We start from the raw sequence: 21,592 nt of genomic DNA, 5'->3' as shown, positions 1-21,592 counted from the left end.
TTCGAAAATGTTTCCTTTTTGTCTCACAATTGGATCACAGAAACCTTTAGCCTTCGGATGGGAAGTAAAGCTGTAGGTCCTGTGTGTTATAAAAACTATCAACACATAACAAAAGACCCCAGGTCGCACTTATCGCAAAGAGAAGGGGTTAAACCCACCCGGTGTGTCTGGCAGTGCGACTATCTTCAATCATGAAGGCTGCACGAAAAGAAGTAGTCTTGAAATCAAGTCGGTAACTGTTAAGCCTGGTGTGGTTATGGGGACGGTACGCTCATCCTCCATTCCAGTATGTGTGTGAGTCAGTGGTAATCGACCGATCCAGTAATTTCCGCCCCATTGCATATTGACCAAACACAACGCAACGAAGGTCCCACACTAAAGTCCGACATGCGTGCGCATATATGCTTGGCGCGCGTGACAGAGTTGTGCAGAGAGGCATTTAGAGAGCCCCACGTGTTCTTGCTCACACGTACGTCGTGGGCGGAGCCTATTGGATCGGTCTATTACTGCCATGCGCTACCAACAACCGTTGCATGAGTGTATAATCGCACTATGACTGTTGCATGAGCGACAGAATGTGTATTTGTGATAGGCAGCGCCTAACGACTTATCAAGTCTAGAAAAGAAGAAGAACTTACAGTTTGTTGCGTATATCTTGAGTACTTGAAGTAAAGGTTGTAAGATCTCAAAGTTTCCTGTGTTGGTGCGTATGAGGCCAAATGTAATTGGTAAGGCGCCACTCAGCCTGGCTTTCACACCAAACTTCCTGTCTGTGAAAGAGAAACAATTGAACTCAGATTAAATAACGCAATGCTATCAGCTACACGGATCATATCAAAACAGATTTGAATGTCTTTTTACTTTCTCCATAGTGATCATATAACAACAAAATGTTAGTTTTCATTCCCTTTGTTCATTCAATAAATGTTTTAGAAGATTTTTTTACATCAGAGATGAGAGTCACAAAAAGGTCTGAAATAAGGCACCAAACTTAAGGAGGCAAGTTGAATCGAGGATATTACAACCCATATAGTTATCTACTTCAAAGAATTTTTTGGCGCACTAACAGTTTCCTCAGTTTGAGAGAAGAGGGGGGAAATTTCCATAATCAGGGAGATTGTCAAATAAGTTCATCAGAACATGAAAAGATTGGTTTACTTTTAGGTAACTTTCTGCAGACTTGGGGAGAGTTGGCAGATCTGATAATCAGAGGAAGTGTCGTGGCCGAGCTGTTAAGAGCACCGAATCCAAACTCTGGTGTTTCTGATCAGCAGAGTGTGGGTTCGAATCCCCAGCCGTGACACTTGTGTCCTTAAGCAAGACACTTAACCATTGCTTCGTCCTTCGGATGGGACATAAAGCCGTTGGTCCCATGTGTTGTGTAACGCATGCAAAAGAACCCAGTGCACTTATCGAAAAGAGAAGGGGTTCGCCCCGGTGTTCCTGGTTGTGGCTGCTTAATGCGCCGTAGCACCTTGTAAACCCTTTTAAGGGGCTAAATAATTGGGTCTCAGAATTCATCACTGCAATAACCTATCTTTCTGAAAGTTTGTATATTACTCGGCGCCTTGAGTACCTTGTTTGGTAGATACGTGCGCTATAAGACTTTGATATTATTATTAATCAGGGGGTGATATTTTGGGGGAAAAAACAACAACACCACAGGGCCTGTTGCTCAGAATGTTGACTGGGTCAAACTGTTGCTCACAAGGCCAAATTCATATGAGAGAAAAACACAGCAAAATTAAACATGAACCAGTGTCAAAGTTGCTTCTTGGTTCGCTGCAATCTTTGTTTGCAACACACACCCGCCAAAGCATAACGTTGTCACCAAGAGCATTACTCAGTTGAAAAACACAAGACAACCAGACTTGTCCAGAAGAAAGTTTACTACACTAACACTAAAATCACTGGCTTCGGCCTGTGGTCTAGTGGTAACTTCGAGCCTAGTGCCCAGTTTCAAAGAGCTACTCTTACTGTGCGAGCTTCCATTTCGTAGCGACAGTAAGAACACGAAAAGGCATGCATTTTTTTTTTGGGGGGGGGGAGATCTTTAAAGACATTGGACACTATTGGTAATTGTCAAAGACCAGTCTTCTCACTTGGTGTATCTCAACATGCATAAAAAAACAAACCTGTGAAAATTTGAGCTCAATTGATTGTTGAAGGTGCGAGATCATAATGAAAGAAAGAAACACCCTTGTAACACGAATTTGTGTGCTTTCAGATGCTTGATTTCGAGACCTCAAATTCTAAATTTGAGGTCTCGAAATCAAATTCGTGGAAAATTACTTCTTTCTCAAAAACTACATCACTTCAGAGGGAGCCGTTTCTCACAGGGTTGTATACTATCAACCTCTCCCTATTACTAGTTACCAAGTAAGGTTTTATTTGAATAATTATTTTGAGTAATTACCAATAGTGTCCACCGCCTTTAAGGGCGACAGAATTTGTTTATTATCCATACCTTTCGGGGCCACTTTGCTGAGGACTTGATGCAGTGTAATCATGAGCTCATCCGATACTGGCTGGCCACGAGATGCTGTCCCAAGGGCAGTGAGTAGAATCTGAGTGGCTCTGTGAGTCACAAAGATCGACGCTCGCTTACCCGTGAATAGTATCTCCAATAACGTTGACGAAACGTTGAGAGACACATTGCTATCTGTGGAACTCTGGAAGAATCAAAACCAAAGTGAATGGGGTAATTGGAAAACTCCAGGCCTGATACTTCACGTCGAAGGCAACATGGATGACGATTACCTCCATGCCCCCTGGTCATTGCCTAGGTGCCCTTGAAATGCCATTAGAAAATTAACAAAAGTGAATAAGCTAATGGGAGACTTTGGAATGGTAGGTGGCAGCAGACTTACCAGGTAAACTTTCATTGTTGACGTTGTTCTGAGCATGCGCACTATAACCTAGAACATTGGATTTACCTGGTAAGTTTGCTGCCACCTAGAGTCCCTCATTGGAAAACTCCAGGCCTGATACTTCATTTCGAAGGCAACATGGATGACGATTGCCTCCATGCCCCCTGGTCATTGCCTAGGTGCTTTTGAAATGCTATTAGAAAATTAACAATTTCCTCACAGGGTGCCCTTTACCTAGGGGAAAATGCCTTGGTGTCCTTCCAAAAACAAAACATACCGGCCTGAAACTCTTTCTTAATATTAACGCCAATAATAATACCTATATTACATCTACATGTATCAATAAGGTAAGTTAGGCGCATAGAGCTATATACAGTCGACTCCCGTTATAACGAGGTCCGCCGGACTGGCCCATTTTCCTTGTATTATCCGAATCTCGTCTTAAACGCAGCGCGCTAAATATAGATACATACGTCATCATTGTGCACGCACACAACACGTGTACTTGCATATACATGACATAATGGCCGCACGTGTGTACACAGATGCATGGCAGAGCTGCAATTGACTATACTACTGTGTGCATAGAGTAGTATGTGCGAGGTACTGCACAAACAAGCACAACGTGGGGCTTATAAAACTGTTTTAACTAAGTTGGTTTAGTTTTAAATTCAATTTTAAAATCAATTTACATCTTACAAGATTGAAAAAAAGTGTAAGATTTTAACTTGTATTCATGTTTTGGGAAGTTTCTCTTGCAAAACTTTGGTCGCCGGCAGTTTATTGCAAACGCAATAGAGTCTTGGTTTGCATTGGTAACCACCTGTTTAATGCTGGATGGTTCATTGCTGCTGTGAGATACCAGGGGAAATCTTACTGCTGCAATGCATATTGCACACGCTGTGAAAATTTTCAGTCAATAAAATAAAAGCTGGATTTTCATTGGTAACCACAAGTGTAATAATAGAAGGTTCATTGCTAACGCGAGATACCAGGGAAGATCGTGCTGTTCTGTGCATGTGTGTGCATGTGCAATACACTCGTCGCAGCAACAAAAAATAGAATCTTGATTTTCATTGATAAACACCTGTGTCATGTTAGATGGTTCATTGCCAATGTGGGATACCAGGTAAAATCTTGCTTTGCATTCAATAATATTGATCACGCAACTAGTTTTGCTTGTAAGTTGCGGGTGGTTTTTTTCTTCTGAAAATTTATAATACGCTTATAAACTCAGTGGATCAGGACTTTTCTTAAGATTTCTCCAATGTTTGAACCATGCAAACCTCCTAATCCCACCATTGTCCGGAGTTTGGAATTAACAACCTTGCTTGCTGACTCGTGACTCCCGATTTCGGATTAGTGATGCTAGCGGTAGCGTCCACTTAACACCTCAATTGTATGTCTTAAAAGCCACAAATATCGACTTTACCAGCTGCTCAGGTATTTCCTTTGTTGGTTTTTGAATTGTTCTCGTTATAGAAGGGTTTTAAACAATGTTTTGCTCGTAATGGGTCTCCCAAATTACCTTGTTATAACCGTGTTCTCGCTACTACCGTGCTCGTATAATCAGTATTTTAATGCATTGAAACACGCATGGAGCCATTAGGGACCGGCAAAAAACCTTGTATCAACCGGAACCTCGTAACATGCGAGCTCGTAATAACGGGAGTCGACTGTATATTGATATTGGTTTGTACATAAACATGGATGCGCCCACACGGCTTCAAAACCTTAGTGCGTGTATAACGGGGTGTTGGCACTCTAGTCAATATATACATGTATACCTGAACAAAGAAAGAAAGAAAGATACTAAAGAATGTAATTGTAAATAGTCACATTCAACCATGTGTTAAATTCTCTGGCCAAACGATGGCCAAACGATGGCCAAATAATGAACTGCGTTGAGAATGGCAGGGAAACATTTGGATAAAACTTGGCATACATTCACAATGTTCAGCGTGACTATCGGTAGCAAGAGAGATCACAAACGACTGTCCTCAAAGATAATCTGACTGAACAATGGAACAATAGATTCAATCTATGAACAAATGGGTTCCAAAAGTTCAGCTTTGAGGTGAACAACTTTTGAAAGTTCCTGAATTAACGAGCAAAACCTGTTAAAGATAGAGTCGATAGAGTCATACTCACCTCCAGTGTAGAAAGTAGAATCTCTAAGCCATTTGTAGTTTTTGATATTATCTGCTTGCGGACTTGTTCTGCGTTGACAAAATAAATGGTCAACATGGTCAAAGCAATATAAACATAAAAGGAAGCTTTAAAAAAAAAGTTGTGGTGTCACTATCAATATCATGAATACTCTGCTTATTTTTATAGGAACTGCCATAAGGTTAGCCTACTTGCTTTGCTAAGGTCAAGTACATGTATGTAGTTGGTGTTAAGGTTATGATTAGTTTAGGAAATGAAATCGTCTCCAGCCATAGGCCAAATTTCATTGAGCTGGGTGAAGTAAAAAAAAAAAAATTCATTATATATATTTTCAGTACAGCAAGTGAAGTGTGTGCAGTATTCAAGTGTCTGTTTATCAGCAAGATTTGTCTCCTTACATGCCTTAGCAGCTTTTTGAAAGTGGGCCAAGCTTGTCAAAGAATAGACTCCCCAACCGCTAAAAGTAAAGCAAAGTATTCCCTTGTTGATGCTATACACAGCCCTGGAATTTCATCTTTGAGAGGGCAAGTCCATTTTCATTCGGCAAAGGGCACTTCCATAAGAAAATCATGAAGTCTATGGGAAAGTTTTAAAGGGGCACCAAGGCTAAAACCAGGGGAATGGAGGCAATGGCCGTTGTGGCCTTAGTGAAATTCCAGACCTGTATATAATAAACATGATCAAGAGCACTGCATGCCTAAATTATCTAACCTTTTGCGAACAATTGTCATCACATCACACATTAACTGCTGTACTTTGGACAATTTAAATCCGATGACAATGTTATCTCAAGTGGCTTTCTTTGTGTACAGAAGAGTATCAACCCTGTTGATAGACTCTATATTCTATTGTCGGTTTAGCCAACACATACTGTACATTACAGGTAATGTCAGAAATTTAAGGCCAAACAAAATAAACGTTGTGTTTACGGTAACCCGACCGACCTCATTTTTTTGCGGCCAAATTGTCGACCTCAAAACTTTTTTTCTAAATATTTTGTGAGTTGGTAAAACTTAAAATGAAAATTTTAACATGTTTCCTCACTTATAAAACTATTTATCACGACTTACCAGTATAATGCATTTTTACGAAAATCATGGCGATATCAAAACTTGTTCCAAAATATTAACAAATACCTCCAAATTCAAGAACTTAAAAAAAAATATCTATATATATATATATTATATTTTCCTATCTACCTACCTGGAATTTTTTCAGGCCGTTACCGTAAACACAACATAATTTTATTTTGTTTGGCCTAAAGTCTTTGAAACTGTAATCGTTCTGATATTTGAATTACTGTGTTTTCAAACACGTATGCAACTTTGTTTGTACAAGAAAACAGTGAGGAACTGCAATTCAAGTACATTTCACACACCTTCTTCGTACTGTATTTTCTAGTTTTCAACGGCATTAGAAAAAAAATAAAAAGAGGATTTTTATATAAGGGTGATGATCTGCAAACTAGTTGCGTTCTACGTGTACCTCCATGGTTTTATGTACTGTACATGTTTTCTTTTAGTTATCACTTAGTTTGCTTTGCTGAACTTTATGTCAACAAACATAATTACCATGAAATCTTTTCTTCTGTAGTGTAAACAGTTACAGTTCAAAAGTTTAAAACATGTGTTATTTTAGGTTTTCTGTCATGTCTGTTCTGAAATTGTTTGCTCATAACATGTTTCTGCTAAACACAACAAAATCTTGCTTAGCAGAAACCTGCCAACTTTCCATAAAGTTTACAATGTTGCAACCGGCACCCCAATAATTTCTCTAAGCAGTATTTTCTGCTAAACAACTTTATGAAACCGGGCCCTGGTGTATTGTGTATTAAAGTGAGGCTCAGTAAAAGTGCCTCATTTTTTTACCTTGGTCTTTAGTACAATGTAATATTTTGGCCGTAGTATAGCGCATCTGCTCCACATCATCAGAGCTAGAGCTGTTCAGCTTCTCCAAAGAGTACAGCAGCGTCCCAATTCTGGATCTGGTCACAAAATCATATTCATAACAGTGGTCAATTATGATGTGCCATACAATACATAGTATACATTGTACATATGTCTTAAAGAACCTCCTGATGCAGAAGAGATGCAGAGCATTTAGGCCTACAATAATACCCTTCCCATGAAATATGTAAATTGCACATAGCGCGTGCGCACTAACGTTTTGGTTGGCAAATTGAGGGAAAATTGCGCTGTTTTGTACACGGCTAATGGGTGCGTGACGCACTTGCGACTGCGCAATGCTTAGTGCACAACTCTATGGCGTTTGCCAACCAACAGGGTCTGTACGCATGCGTGAATGTAATTAGCATATTTCATGGGAAGGGTCCATTAGATACATGAAAATTTAAGCAAAAATAGTAACATAGTTTTGATATTTCAGTTTTACACTTGAGATGTTTTCTTGTAAAGTAATTCTCCAGTATTCTCTTGTTGTCAGGCTCAGGGGTTTTACACTTGCTCACATGCCTGAGGACTAAGGACAGTGTTTTTTAGTGTTGGGCCAGTTAAACATTTGACTGGCATGACTGGACAAGTCCGGTAGTCTTGTGTCTTTGATCAATTACTGTTCCTCACTGCATCTTGTGTGTATTCAAATGTTGACTTTGAGTCCTTTCAATTCTGTCGAGTATCTATTACCCAAATATGTAGGCTCCTCAATAGACGGCAAATGAAATAAATCTTCCCTTAGAGCTTGGTTCTAATACATTGTAAAAAAAAGTTTAATTGTGACACCCTGTAGATAGCTTTTGTATCATTTTGATTCTGGACTTGTAGGACTAACAAAATTCTGGCCCCAATTTTTTTTTTTAATCAAAACTTTAAAAGCCTGCAGTTTTGTGGATGTTTCTCACAAAGATGAGCCCTGGAGGTGTATCAGAGACAAAAGATACGTGTATCACACCAGCTTCAGACAGGCGCTCCAGAGTCGCGCCGAACCAAATAGATTAGGAGCGACTCTAGGTCGACCCAATTCAATTTTGGTTTCAGACAGGCAAACTAACAGAACATTTACATTAGGTTCGGCTCATGACAAGATCGACGTCTGAAACCAAGGCGCTCCAGAGACTTTCCGACCGACTGCAAATGTTGATCTTTCGACTTCTAGCGCGTTCAGTCACTCCTACAATGTAACTGTTTCAGATGTCGAACTTTTCATGTACTTAATTCAGAATTTGGTTCGGCGCGACTCTGGAGCGCCTGTCTGAAGCGGGTGTTACATGTACCAGATTTGTTAGATTTATTTCATGTTAAAATGACTCACCCTGGTGTGCTTAAAACTTTCTCCATCTTGGCTTTGCTCATCTTAATGCAATAATACGAGGCAACCGTTGAGGATGTTACAAACTCAACAACTGACTTGGAAGTTGTTCCCCGTTGCCATAATCCACAGTTGAGTTTACTGCTTATTTAGTCACAGATTGTTCTGCAGGGGGAAAAAACATATTTTCAATGGCTTTGTTTTCTTAGATTTATACGTAAATTATGACATCGTTTTCAGGCCACAAATTTTCTCTGTGAGAGGGCAAGGCCATTTTAATTTTGCAAAGGGAAGTTCCTGATGATTTGTCAATGCTCGGCATAGGCAGTGACAGGGGCCACGAACTGAAACTGTTCAAAAGAAGGTCCAACTTTGAACCTTTACCCTAGGAAGTTCTGGTTTAGCTAGAGAGTGTTCAACTGCTGAAATTAACTCACCAGCTGACAAGGGGGAAATACATATTAAGCTTCATGCACCATTGTAAACACATAGGCTACAAGGGCAATGTAGACAAATTTCAACTGTACTATTCAAGAAACCGGCAAAAAACAGTCCAACAACTTGTGTTAATGTAATGTTCGTGCATCAAATTCTACCTCCATGCTAAACCCAGTAACTGGGGCGCTGTACCCCTTTTTTCAAAATTTTGTTGTTATCGGTCGTACTAGCGCCCCAGCCAAAGCAAACTACATGGGGTACTGCAACGACTGATAATGACAAAATTTATAAAAAAGGAGTACGGCGCCCCATTTACTGGGTCTACATACATGTTGTACCTCCATGCATGGTTCTGGTACAGTGGTAGGACTATGGTGCAATTTACAATTTGAAAAAAAAATTGTAGTACCATGGCCCAAAACTACATTTTATTTCTGATTTCTTTCCTCCACGTCTGTTCAAATATTAAGACATTTTTATTTGATTGATGAAATTGCAAGTTTCATTCGCATATTAAAACACAGCGAGATTTACGTGGCAACACAAAACTTCACAATCACACTCATGCGATTCATAACCCTCTTGCCGACAGGAGGGTTAAGTTGTCGCAACTAAGACAGACAATGTCTGTGAAGTTTGTCTGAGAGTGAGACATGACAGACATGACAGAAGTAAGAGGAGGATGGTTACAAATTACTTCGGGAGACGATAGTGGAACGAAACCGCATAGTTCTAGAAGAGTTACTACAATTCAAATGTAGTTGGAAAAGTTTCCGTATGGCGCCACCACTTTTTCGTTTGATATGAAATAATATAGGAACTTATTTACCTGATTGATATATCCCTTTTTCTAAAAATGAGTGAAAAAGTGGTGGCGCCATGCGGAAAGTTATCCAACGGCAGATTGCACTAACCGCGGAAGCCATAACGTTATAATCTATTTGCAAGAGTAGGCGTAAAGAACAAGTGCAAATTCTGATCTGAATGAAAAGGGGGATCGGAGTAACGACGACAACAAACAACTGCCAGAGTCGGGGAGCCCCGGTGTAATTCAATTTCGCGATCCCCAGCACAACTCCACCCAAATAATAAATACAATACAACTCATGTATAATGTCAAATCAAGCTCATAAGAATGATGAGAATGACACTATTTCAGTAAGAAGAGGTGATTATAAATGGATTGGTTACCGGCTTTTTCCATCGGTGAGAGGTGTTTCGAATGTCAACATCCACCATCAATGCAATCGAGCGGCGAACTTTCCTGCGGTTGGGATTGTGTGTATTGTACATGCTTGACCTCAGCGACACAGTGCCCTGGTGGTGACCGCTGTTGTGTATATTTTTTCCACATGATAGTAAAGGCAGAGCTGCATGTCTAATCTTACCTGCTACTATTCTACATGTATTTCTAACTCCATATCCAACTGCTGGAAATTGATCAGTGGATGCCTTTTTGAAGTTTTGTGTTTTAAATGTAATCAGTCAGATTGCTCCAAAATGAATAGAAAACACCCATTAAACGAATGAATTAATTAACAACTACTAAGATATTTGAAATTACAGTAATGCAGCGATGCCCCCCCGAAAAGAGAAACCCTAAAATGTCTGTGCCCCACCCCTATTTGACATAATTTGGGATCCCAGAGTTAAATGTTTCACACTCTGACTATTTTGATGGTTTTAACAACTATGTTTCCATTTACACCCTGCCAATATATGTTTACACACACGCCAGATTCTCTTCTCTCCCCCCCCCCCTTAAAATGTTACCCTACATGTAGTTATAGTGCCGTTATGCGAGCTTGAGGAACTGGGTGGGGGGGGGGGCATATCTCCACCAATAACATCAGGTCATTAGTCTGTTTTAAATAAAATCAAATGGATTGTATCATAGGGCAGCAATTTTGAATTCCTAACATCCAAAAGAGGCTTGAATAACTGTCCTTGTCTGAAATGTAACTTCATTGCTGACTAAATACATGTAATATGGACACAAGAGATGGCATCAGGAAAGAGGTGATTTGGGCAACAACAACAAAACTCCACTCTCTAGAATTTATTTGTTTTTAATCATTTTAATGCAATTTACAAATGCTGAAGTATCTACATTTTCACATAATTACATAGCAATTACTTTACAAAATAAACATATTTGTATGAAACAATCAAAAGATTCATTTTCTAGATACCGTACATGTAGTACTAATTGAATAGATTGAGGCTTTCAAATACAGTTTTATTTCATTTTAAAAACAGTGATTATGTCATAATATTTTCAACAAAAGTTCAACACAGACATTTTTCACAGCTGGAAGTGAAGAGGAAAAGATCATTTTTTTTTGTTAACTTGAAGCATGATATCAAAACACAAATCACTATGATGATGATGTTGATAACTCATACTAGGATCAATCTTAGTGCTTTATAAAAATGCGCCAAATGGTCTGCCAGGTGAATCTTTAAATTGATTGCTACACCCTCACTCAACTACGACTGTGAAAATATTAAAAGTGGACATAATATACCCTGGTCACACAATATAACTTTAGGAATAACACATTTATGTGGAAATAAATAAACATCTGTTCTGATGTTACCCCTGTTAAGAAATGAATACTTGTTTAAATCTTAATGAATACAACTCCTTTTATCCAATGGTGTTTTTGGTTTGCCTTTATTGCGCAATAAAAATCTGCAGGGGTGGATTTCACAAAGGTAGTCCTAACTTAGGACTAGTCCTATGCAATGCTAAGAGATAGGACTGGTCCTAAGTTAGGACTACCTTTGTGAAATCCACCCCTGGAGACATAGCGAGGGATTTGAAATACAACTGGTATAATCAATTAGGTGACAGGCCTGATACTTCATGGAGGCAAGGACGACAGTTGCGTCCATGCCTCCTGATCATTGCCTTGGTGCCCTTGAAATGCTCCAGTAGAAATTTGTAAATTCCTCATAGGGTGCCCTTTACCAAGAAGAAAATGTCTGGTGCCCTTGCCCTTTCAAAAAAGAAGCATACATGCCTGTTAAGGTGAAAATATATCTTTTGGTAGTGTTGGTTCTGAAAAAGAACCGGTGCTGTTATACCCAACGATTAGATTCGTATGCTTTGATCGTCTTTAGGAGAAAGCAGTCGGAAGACGATCCTAACACTCCACCAGCAAGATCAACAAAATTCTTCTGCACTCAATCTAAAATGAAATGTTCCTGATGGAAGATGGCAAGTTTCAAGTTATTTCGGCTTGCTTGTACTGTAGACTACACAGGCAGACACTATAACACTCCATCAACAACATTAACAATACTCTCTGCATTAAAAAATCTAATTTGAAATGTTCCAAGTGAAAGAAGCCCAGTTTCAGAGTTACTTAAACGTGCTAGTACTGTAAACCTGCTTGACTGCTAACACAAGTCGTACCACTGGAGTTACTAGTACTGTCAACACAGGCAGACTGTTGATCATAACACTCCACCAACAAGATCAACAATGCGCTTCTGCATTCTATCCAAAATGAAATGTTCCCGATGATGAAAGAAGCCAAGTTTCAAAAGTTACTTGGACTTGCTAGTACTGTAGACCTCCTTGACTGCTAACACAAGACGCACCACTGGAGTTAGTAGTACCGTCAACACAGGCAGACTGTAATACTGCAGGTAGTAGGCGACGTCTCGAACCTGGAGAAATCCCATGATGCTGAGTGTACCCGTGGTCGTAGGGGGAAGGCAACGTATCCTCCAGTACATCAGGACGTCTTTGTAGCGTGTAAGATTCAGGTCCAAGAAGACTAAATCACTCTGGGGGTTGATAGAAAACACAAAGAGAAGGTGAGAAAACGACTGGAACAGACAGCTGTAGACCATACAATAAGATACATTTAAAGAGCAAGGGAAATGTCAAATTCAAATTTGTTCCCATTTTCGAAAAAGATAGAGTCCTCATGTGAGTGGGGACAAATTACAAGTCTCTAACCTCATGTGGTGCAAATTTACTTTGTATTTGATAAGCTTCCAGTGCAAAATTTTAAAACATCCAAAACATTCGCTGACTTCATTCTGAGAAAAATGGGTCTCAACATTTTTGCATGCCATGGGGATGTTTTTGGTTCATTTCCGACTTTCAATAATATTCAATCAAAATTGTCTTGAATTTGACGTTTTTACTGTTAAAATATTCCTCCTTCGAATGTTAAGACCCATTTGTTGTTGAAATCCAATTAAGTCATGTTTCAAATTTTGCACTAAAAAAGTTGGGAATGAACCAAAACATCCGCATAAATAATGTACAGATCTATTATTTTTTGACCGGATGCACACATAAAACAAACACGTGCCAAGATAAATTGTTTTGCACTGACGCGACGACATTAACGCTTACCAGATGGTCGCTTAAAGAGTGTATAGTCGACTCGACTTTGGTCTCAAGTTGCTGTGCTTTCACAAGTAGATACATCATTAGTATACTCCACACACCAGTAACAACCAATAGAGACACCCTGAATAAGAAAGCAGAAGTCATAACCTTTGTTTAAAACATGATCTCTAATCAACAGGGGCAGCTCAGACGAAAAAAAATTGCAGGATGCGTACTACCTTTGGCCTCTTTTGCATATTTCAGAATAATGTTTTTGACCAGAACACTCAAATGCGTACCTGGTACTCACACAATACGTAATGCTCACAAGGGCCCAATTTCATAGCGCTGCTTAACAGTAAACAGCTTCACATGTCACAAACCCGTTCATATTAATTCTGCACACAAGACAACAGTACAGCCCTTGGTAAAAAACTAGACTTAAAAACCAGTCTCACAACAACTTGAGTCAATTGACTCTATTAGTATTAGGGGGCTTACCCAGGTACAAACTGCAAGGGAGTAATATGCAGGGTATAAAGCATTTGATCACTTACTCAATAAAATGATTGGAAGACGCTTACCATATCTTGATCCTCTGAGGTGTCAAGCGGCTCGTGGTCAGCATATTATCAGCTAGATAGTACAGTAAGAGACCAATGAATATGATGTAGAATATCGCACACAGCTGGTACATCCCTAGAGTCTTCGGCCACTGGGTGTCAAAATCTCCATGTAGTGAATCCTATAAAATGACCAATGGTTAAAAGTGTTGGGTCAAGATTTAAACCAAGATTTGGTGTTAAAATTTGTTGAAAACTTAAAAACTGTATCCAAACTGTTCACTTACAACACATTAAAAAGTGAATATGCGAGATACAACAGGGAAACATGGCCCTTTTCAAATACATGGCTTCCGCTTTGGATTTATTCAGGCTCTGTTCTTAAGCCCCGAGTGCGTACGCAAAGCACACACAGTTCAATTGTCAAGGGTTGTGGCCGAGCGGTTAAGAGCACCGAATTCAAACTCTGGTGATTCTGATCAGCAGAGTGTAGGTTCAAATCCCCAGCCGTGACACATGTGTCCTTAAGCAATCACTTAACCATTGCTTCGTCCTTCGGATCGGATGTAAAGCCATTGGTCCCATGTGTTGTGTAGCTGGATCTGAGAATTCATTACTTCAATAACCTATCTTTCTGAAAGTGAGTACCTTTTTTGGTGGATACGTGCACTATATAAGACTTTGATATTATCATTATTGTTAAAACAACCGCGGGGCCAAGCTAGCCTGAGCCAAAGCCATTATTAGAAAAGGGCCATAGACACCCCCTCTGGCTAGCACTATGGGTCATACATTTGTGTAGGAGGGCCAAATACTCCAAAATTTTTATGACAATAACAAACTTACTGGGTGAGAGGCACCGCAGCTACTGAACCTATTTTGAGAAAGGATTTTCTCCGAAAGGATTTTCTTCAAAGTAATATGGTTTGGATAATATTTTTAAAGGCAGTGGACACTATAGGTAATTACTCAATTATTAATAATTGTTAGCATAAAACCTTACTTGATAATTCTCAGCTGGTTTGACCCCTCAAGCCCTCAATGAATGAAATAAATACATACTGATCTCACCATTAGGTTCGTGAATGCCATATGCCAGGCTAGGACAGACTTGTCAAATTTCTCTTGGCCTGTGGGGTCAATCCTGTTCCTCTGTGGGAAACTTGTAAGTTGTCTGTTGTAGGATCTTAAGCCATCCAATACAGCTCCTGATAAGAAAAGAAACTCAAAAGTTTTTGGTAAAAGTCAAGCTCATAGTTTCTCTTTCACTGTTTTTTTTTTTCTCAAAGCAATCCATTTTAAAGCCATTGGACACTTTCGGAAAAGGTCCAAGGCCCACACTTCGTGTACCACAACTTATATAAATATAAAATAACAAACCTGTGAAAATTTAGGCTCAATCAGTCATCGGAGTCGGGAGAAAATAACGGGGAAAACCCACCCTTGTGTCGCCACGTTTCGCCGTGTCATGACATGGGTTTAAAATAAGTCTGTAATTCTCGCTATCGAGAATTAATATTGTTTTAATGTTTTCTCAAAAAGTAAAGCATTTCATGGAATAATATTTCAAGATAAGTCTTTCACCATTACCTTTCGTTAACCCTGTAAACTATTAGTAAATCTGTGAACTTTTAATTTTGTTTCTGTACCGAAAGTGTAAAATGGCTTTAAAGCTAAGGAAATGTTTTGCAATGTATATGGACTTGTTTTAGTGACTAGCAAGCAGGACCAGTTAGCTTGACCTTTCACACTAGTCTGAGGAATTCAAATATTAAAAAAATATAAAAAAAGGTAACTTGTGACTATACAAGTCAATGTAGCAGTCACTATTCAAATTTAACTTCCAGATGGCTCATTGGCTGTCCATCAGCCTTTAACAAGATTGAAATCAGCTGAATAAGAATGAGTTACATGTAGTAATGGCCAGTCCTACCATGTAGATAGTGAAAGAGAAACACAACGCCCACGACCAGCGCTGCAGAAACACCCGTCAATGCTGCTACTTCCCGCTGGGTCAACCTCATATTCTCCATCTGTGGCCAGAGGCTGATTCCGCCACCGATACCAAGGGTATGGGCTCGAGACTTGGCCTCGTGGTGTTTACGCTCAAGAATTTTTTGCTTCTGCAAAGCCCTTCCTGTGAGAAATGTAAGAATCAATCATTTTCCTGTATACTAGATGAAATTCCTTTATTATCAACAAGTACTATGGTCATGATGGTACAACTGACTTGGACTTTCATCCCTTACAAGCTTGTATACCATTGCAACTGTGGAACTCCTATTGTCCCTCTTTTGTTTTTACTCTTAACTTTTTTGCAACATCTCCCACAGACCTTATCGCAAATACCAATGCGCAAGCGCAGACTGTTGAATGAGGTGCATTGTGGGATAGATATGGATCAAATTTGGATACCAGCTAGACCACAATGCACCTAATTCCAAGCTTCACGCGCGCGTCCCAGTATTTGCGAAAAGGTCTATTGGTACCGTGGACCTTTCCCGAACAGTGGAATCTATTGTACCCTTTTATTTAAATACAGGTAGATCCCTGGTGTGAATGTGTACACCTACATCGTACTCAGCTCAACTGTCACCAGGGGCACGATGCAACCTACATGTACTCCTGGGCTGAAACAGAGTTAACCCCTTCATATGATGTAGGCATGGGTATCATCAACTCTATGAGCATGGTCGGTAGAGCAGAATGTTACTTTCCCAAACTTTTTAAGAAGCAACTGTGGTTACACAGTGTACACAAGTACATGCCTTGCTCAAAGGCAGAAGTGTCATGACCAGGATTCTGCCAACACCAGAGCTTGGGTCCTGTGAACTTCATTTTGTAGACTGCTCGGCAGGACTACAACCGTCAGGAGGACTGAAAGTTAAGCTTATCACCAGTGTTGTACCTTGACCAATTTTAGTGGCGGGCTCTAAATCCAATTTAGTCCACCAAGACAAGTGGTTCAACAAATTATGCCTGTTTAGATACAGGGTCGTTATTCATGAAGTGCAATCTGGGGGAATTCTGTGCTGGGCAGCACAATGTGTTTTGCTCAGAGTGCTGGGCGAAATTTCGTTAGATTCTGGGCAGGCCCGCATGGCACCGCCCTCCGTGGCTACAACACTGACTATCACGACTAATAATTATTGTACATTTAAACTTTTAAAATCCTACCTGGTGTCATCCTGAGTTGTCTCAGACTAGGGCTGACCTGCTTCTCATCATCATCTGTTACTCCGCCCAAAATGGTCTTCTCGAGTCTGTTCTTCACCAATGTTGCATCCTTCCCCCACCTTTTTTGGACTGCAACGTTCTTTTGCAAAGGGGCTTGATGATGACGGGGTGTTGTTACTGGAGGTCTCACTTTGGGAGTCTGTTCGAATATGTTTTTCATCTGAGCAACAGGCACATCTGGATCAGCATCAGCGTCGCTTGAGGCTGGACTGGTGTTCTCTACATTGTCAACGTTGAGTTGTTCTCGTAAAGGTCGGAGGCCCCGCCTTGGGGATTGTCTCAGTATGCGAGACATTACATTTCTCACAATTACATTAATGGCTGTTGAAGAAACATGTTGAGGTACAGTGTATGAGAAATCTCTGAATGATATCACCGCGAAAGCCTACACTCCTACAGAAATGGTGTTGATTTACTCTGGGTCCGCCTGACGCTTATTATTTTGTATTTTATTCTGTGTAAAATGATTGTTTGTATTATAATGTTTTTACTAAATTTCTTGCTACTTGTTTAACTGTTGTGTATTTTTAAAAAACCATATTGCTATTTTTCTCATGTTTTTTAATCCTGCATTTTAATGTTTTTCTTGACTGTACAGCGCTTTGAAACAGCGTAATTTAAAGCGCTTTATTATAGACCTTAAGTTAATATGCATTGACGTCATCCATCGGCCATCTTAGTGGAAAAACGGCGGTGACGAAACAATCGAACAACCTCCTTTTGACCTCCAGGTGAGGGCACCCTACTGAAATGACGTTATGTGCATAAAAATTAAAAAAGGTCTATAAGTATAATTTTGTATAATATATAATTATATTTATAATTATAAATGCATTAACTTAAAGTTTTTAAGTTAAGTTTTAAAAGTTACATTTGTGTACACGGCCTAGGTCAGTGACAGTGGTCAGGTGGTTAGACAGCAGGTTTCTAGAAGTACATAATGATATAATGCCATTGTGTAGCCCAGGTTGGACTCCTCCGCTCCGTTGCATACTACAAAAGTGCAGCCAGCAGTGTGACTGTGAGTGTAACTGTAAAAGTGTAAGCGTGATGATGTTCATGTATGATGTTGGTGACAGTGACACTGATGAAAAACAAACTTTTTGACTGAGTTTGATTTGGCCACAGCACGCAAAAAGGAGTAGGAATTTAAGGCAAAATAGAAACATAAAACCAGACTATAAATCAGTTGAATTACTTACCTCAAAAGATCTCCTGTACGGTTTTTGTAACGTCGTTTTATAAGAACACGTTTTACGAGTTTCAATTTAACCGCTTGCGCGAAAAAAATGAAAAACAACAGATTTAGAACAGTCTGGTCCCCAAATTCCGACACGCAATTCTTACACCAGAGAAAGACGGAAACCGATCTTTGTTTGCAAAGTGAATCTTTGGGCAAAAGGTGGCGCCCTTTGAATAAGATTGGTGATTGGTGGTGGGCTTCCCTGCTCGATCCTGGGAGCCCTTACACCTTTTTTTTTTTTTTTTTTTTTTTTTACAGACAATAGATTGTGTATGAAAGAATCTATCAAAACCCGGGGTTCTGTGTTTTAACTTTGAGGGTATTAATTTTTATAACTCATAAAAATTAACTTAATTGGACACTAACTTTTGGAAATAATCTCAAAATAATAATTGTAAGCATAAAAAACTTATTTGGTATTTTTAACGAGCAATGGAGAACTATTAAAAACATTGTGAGACACGGCTCCCTACTGAAGTAACTTAGTTTTTGAGAAAGAAGATTTCTCACTGAAATTAATTCAAATTAATTTTTACAGGTTTGTTATAATTATTATTTATATGCATTTTGTTGTTGAGACGCACCAATTTAGTGAGAATGCTGGTCTTAACCAACAAGTGTCCATCAAAGTGAGCCTGTGTTGCGGCCTCAGCCGTCCGGTTTCGCATGCAATATTATTGTCCTCTATGCAATACTATCCGGAGGACATTATTGCATATGCAATAATGTCCGCCGGACGGTTTTTTCATAGCCCCGGACACAATTGCATATGCAAAAGTGTCCGGAGCGGACAGTATTGCATGGCGGACACATTGCATCATGGGCGTACTTAGAGCTCCGGGTGACGTCACCGGGCAGTTCGGCACGCAGTAATCACGTTCTATCAAGCTCAATTGCATAATATGCAAAAGTGGACAGTATTGCATGGCGGACACAATTGCAACCGACGTGTCAAGCTCTCCGGGATGACGTAGCATGCTGTCGTTGCGGGCGTGAGTCTCAGGTGCTCTGCTATACCATAGACCTTATCGCAAATACCAATGCGCAAGCGCAGACTGTTGAATGAGGTGCATTGTGGGATATATATGAATCAAATTTGTAATCAGCTAGACCACAATGCACCTAATTCCAAGCTTTACGCGCGCGCCCCAGTATTTGCGAAAAGGTCTATAGACCTTATCGCAAATACCAATGCGCAAGCGCAGACTGTTGAATGAGGTGCATTGTGGGATAGATATGAATCAAATTTTGCTACCAGCTAGACCACAATGCACCTAATTCCAAGCTTTACGCGCGCGCCCCAGTATTTGCGAAAAGGTCTACATGTATGACCACCATGGAGCATGGCTATACGATACCTCCCCCTACCGCGCTGCAAGTAAATCTTTGAGACCTGTTTTGTTATCGTAAAAGTGCTTTTTCGACGGGCAACCAAAAACCCTCTTCTGTTCCGGCGTTCAGATGAACTTTCTTTGTTATCCCACTCCTCACCCAATACTTTATTATTTTTATTATGTGATTATTTGTTCGCACTACTGTCGTAGACCCTCCACTCGTTCACGATTAACTTTTGCGGACGCCGCCATGACAGCTATAGCAACAAGAGAGTCAGTAGAGCAAAACAGTTTGGTCGACTCGCGGCGGCACGGCACTAAAAAGTCGACTAACAAAAAAATCCTAAACGGCTGACCTGCCAACTGAGCTGAATTGGTTGCCTTGAAATTTATTTGATTAATTTTGAGAGGCTGTTTCCCAGGATTGGGGAGGGGACGCAAGTCTGTCGAAAATACACGATAAAAACATGAATAACCAATGTTAGTTTAGACTTATGGACAAGTCGTTAAATCGGCCCCACGCCGAAATCGGGGAGCCATCAGTTCGCGCGAGAGCAGTGATCTCGCGAGAGCACTATCTTAGCGCGTGGGGCCGATTTAATGACTTGTCCACAAGTCTAATGTTAGTTTGGTTTAATCGTCGCAATATTTAAATTCGGGAAAATAAAAATACATGCTGGACCCATCATCTGCGATCAGAAGGCAGATTCAAGTGTAAGTTACGGGTACGATGGTTCATGGAGGTAGTTGGATGGTCTATGTTTGATATGGGGCCCATTTCTTGATTCATTGCTCTGAATTAAAGGCAGTGGACACTATTGGTAATTACTCAAAATAATTATCATCATAAAACCTTTCTTGAATACGAGTAATGGGGAGAGGTTGTCTGTATAAAACATTGTGAGAAACGGCTCACTCTGAAGTGACGTAGTTTTCGAGAAAATGTCATTTTCCACGAATTTGATTTCGAGACCTCAAGTTTAGAATTTGACTGAGGTCTCGAAATCAAGCATCTGAAACTGGCACACAACTTGGTGTGTCAAGGGTGTTTTTTTATTTTCACAGGTTTGTTATTTTATGCATTCCAGTGCTTAGATACACCAAGTGGGAAGATCGACTGGTCTTTGACAGTAACCAATAGTGTCCACTGTCTTTAACAAAAATGTAGTTATCACAAAAAAAATAAAGCTGGTCGACCTAGGCGGCCACATTTCGCGGGTCACAATCGGCCAAAAATTCTGCTGAGACTGAGAGGTGGGAGACAAGCATAGCCCCGGCCCCACAGACAGTGGGACTCCCTCGGCTGTAGCCTACCCAAACTGTTGGTGCCCGTCTCATCGCAAAAACGGGTTATAATAGCAAGGTCAAATAGTATAGTCTTCTGTTCAAAGTGAACATCTTTGAAAAAAAATTTGTCCCGCAGTCAGTGTTCGCCCCGCGAAATATTTATCTTTTTGACGGCAGTTATTTTGTTCACCATGGACAGAACTTGATGCACTGCACAGCGACTGCCAGTTCTTGACTATTATTTGTTTTATCTGCCTAATTAAAACCTACAGAAACACAACGTTCACTTTATTCTTCCTTCTTTATCAAATTTAGGCCTTGGCGGAACAAGCCACATAAAATAATGCTCAGGCCTGCTATAAATAATTATGAAGATTGTATAGCATGTTTACTAATCATGAAAACAAAATTTAGGGGAATAAGTGACGACAAACAAACAGGAACAAGTAACCATTTATTTAAAATATTCAAATGTATTGTTAAAAGAGAAAGAGGGTGAAAAAAAGATAAAAATTTGTTTCCGCCCAGGCTCGAACTGGGGACCTTTCGCGTGTTAGGCGAACGTGATAACCACTACACTACGGAAACCCGTTACAAATATCGATGAAAAAACATAATTCTTAAATGCAAATACACCGTGTCCACCGTGAGCCAGTAGATGATCCATTTTATAAGGGTGAATTGAAATTGCAATAAAATATTTATTTTACAATTTTTCCCAAAACTGAATAAAAAAGCAAAAAAGTGTACTGTTTTTATATTAATTTTCTTGAATTTAAGTTCGTTTCATTAACTTAGCTATAGTGAAAAGTGTCTGAATAAATGGACGAATA

General features: G+C 39.8%; 2 protein-coding genes and 1 non-coding gene across 3 annotated transcripts in view; all 3 read right to left on the bottom strand.

The window, feature by feature from the left end:
* The window catches only part of LOC139941581 (cytosolic carboxypeptidase 1-like), a 39,369-nt gene extending 29,363 nt beyond the window's left edge, over positions 1-10,006 (bottom strand). The window contains exons 1-6 of the mRNA XM_071938147.1: positions 9,933-10,006; positions 8,307-8,468; positions 6,908-7,023; positions 5,022-5,089; positions 2,468-2,672; positions 639-770 (exon numbers count right to left, since the gene is read on the bottom strand). Coding sequence (XP_071794248.1) covers positions 639-770; positions 2,468-2,672; positions 5,022-5,089; positions 6,908-7,023; positions 8,307-8,347 — 562 coding nt within the window. The 5' untranslated portion in view covers positions 8,348-8,468; positions 9,933-10,006. The remainder of the gene's footprint in view (positions 1-638; positions 771-2,467; positions 2,673-5,021; positions 5,090-6,907; positions 7,024-8,306; positions 8,469-9,932) is intronic.
* Positions 10,007-10,881: 875 nt separating this feature from the next.
* On the bottom strand, positions 10,882-18,255 carry LOC139941577 (uncharacterized). The gene is made up of 7 exons (XM_071938142.1): positions 18,098-18,255; positions 16,836-17,216; positions 15,592-15,795; positions 14,730-14,866; positions 13,680-13,840; positions 13,120-13,237; positions 10,882-12,539 (listed from the first exon to the last, which is right to left on the bottom strand). The coding sequence occupies exons 2-7, from the start codon at positions 17,188-17,190 to the stop codon at positions 12,297-12,299; spliced, it is 1,218 nt and encodes a 405-aa protein (XP_071794243.1). The 5' UTR covers positions 17,191-17,216; positions 18,098-18,255; the 3' UTR covers positions 10,882-12,296.
* Positions 18,256-21,274: 3,019 nt separating this feature from the next.
* Positions 21,275-21,347, bottom strand: Trnav-aac (transfer RNA valine (anticodon AAC)). Its single transcript has one exon. It is a non-coding gene; the product is annotated as a tRNA-Val (tRNA).
* Positions 21,348-21,592: the final 245 nt, after the last annotated feature.

Source organism: Asterias amurensis, chromosome 9 (assembly GCF_032118995.1).
Source record: "Asterias amurensis chromosome 9, ASM3211899v1".
NCBI lineage: Eukaryota > Metazoa > Echinodermata > Asteroidea > Forcipulatida > Asteriidae > Asterias > Asterias amurensis.
This window is presented reverse-complemented; position numbering and strand designations above follow the sequence as displayed.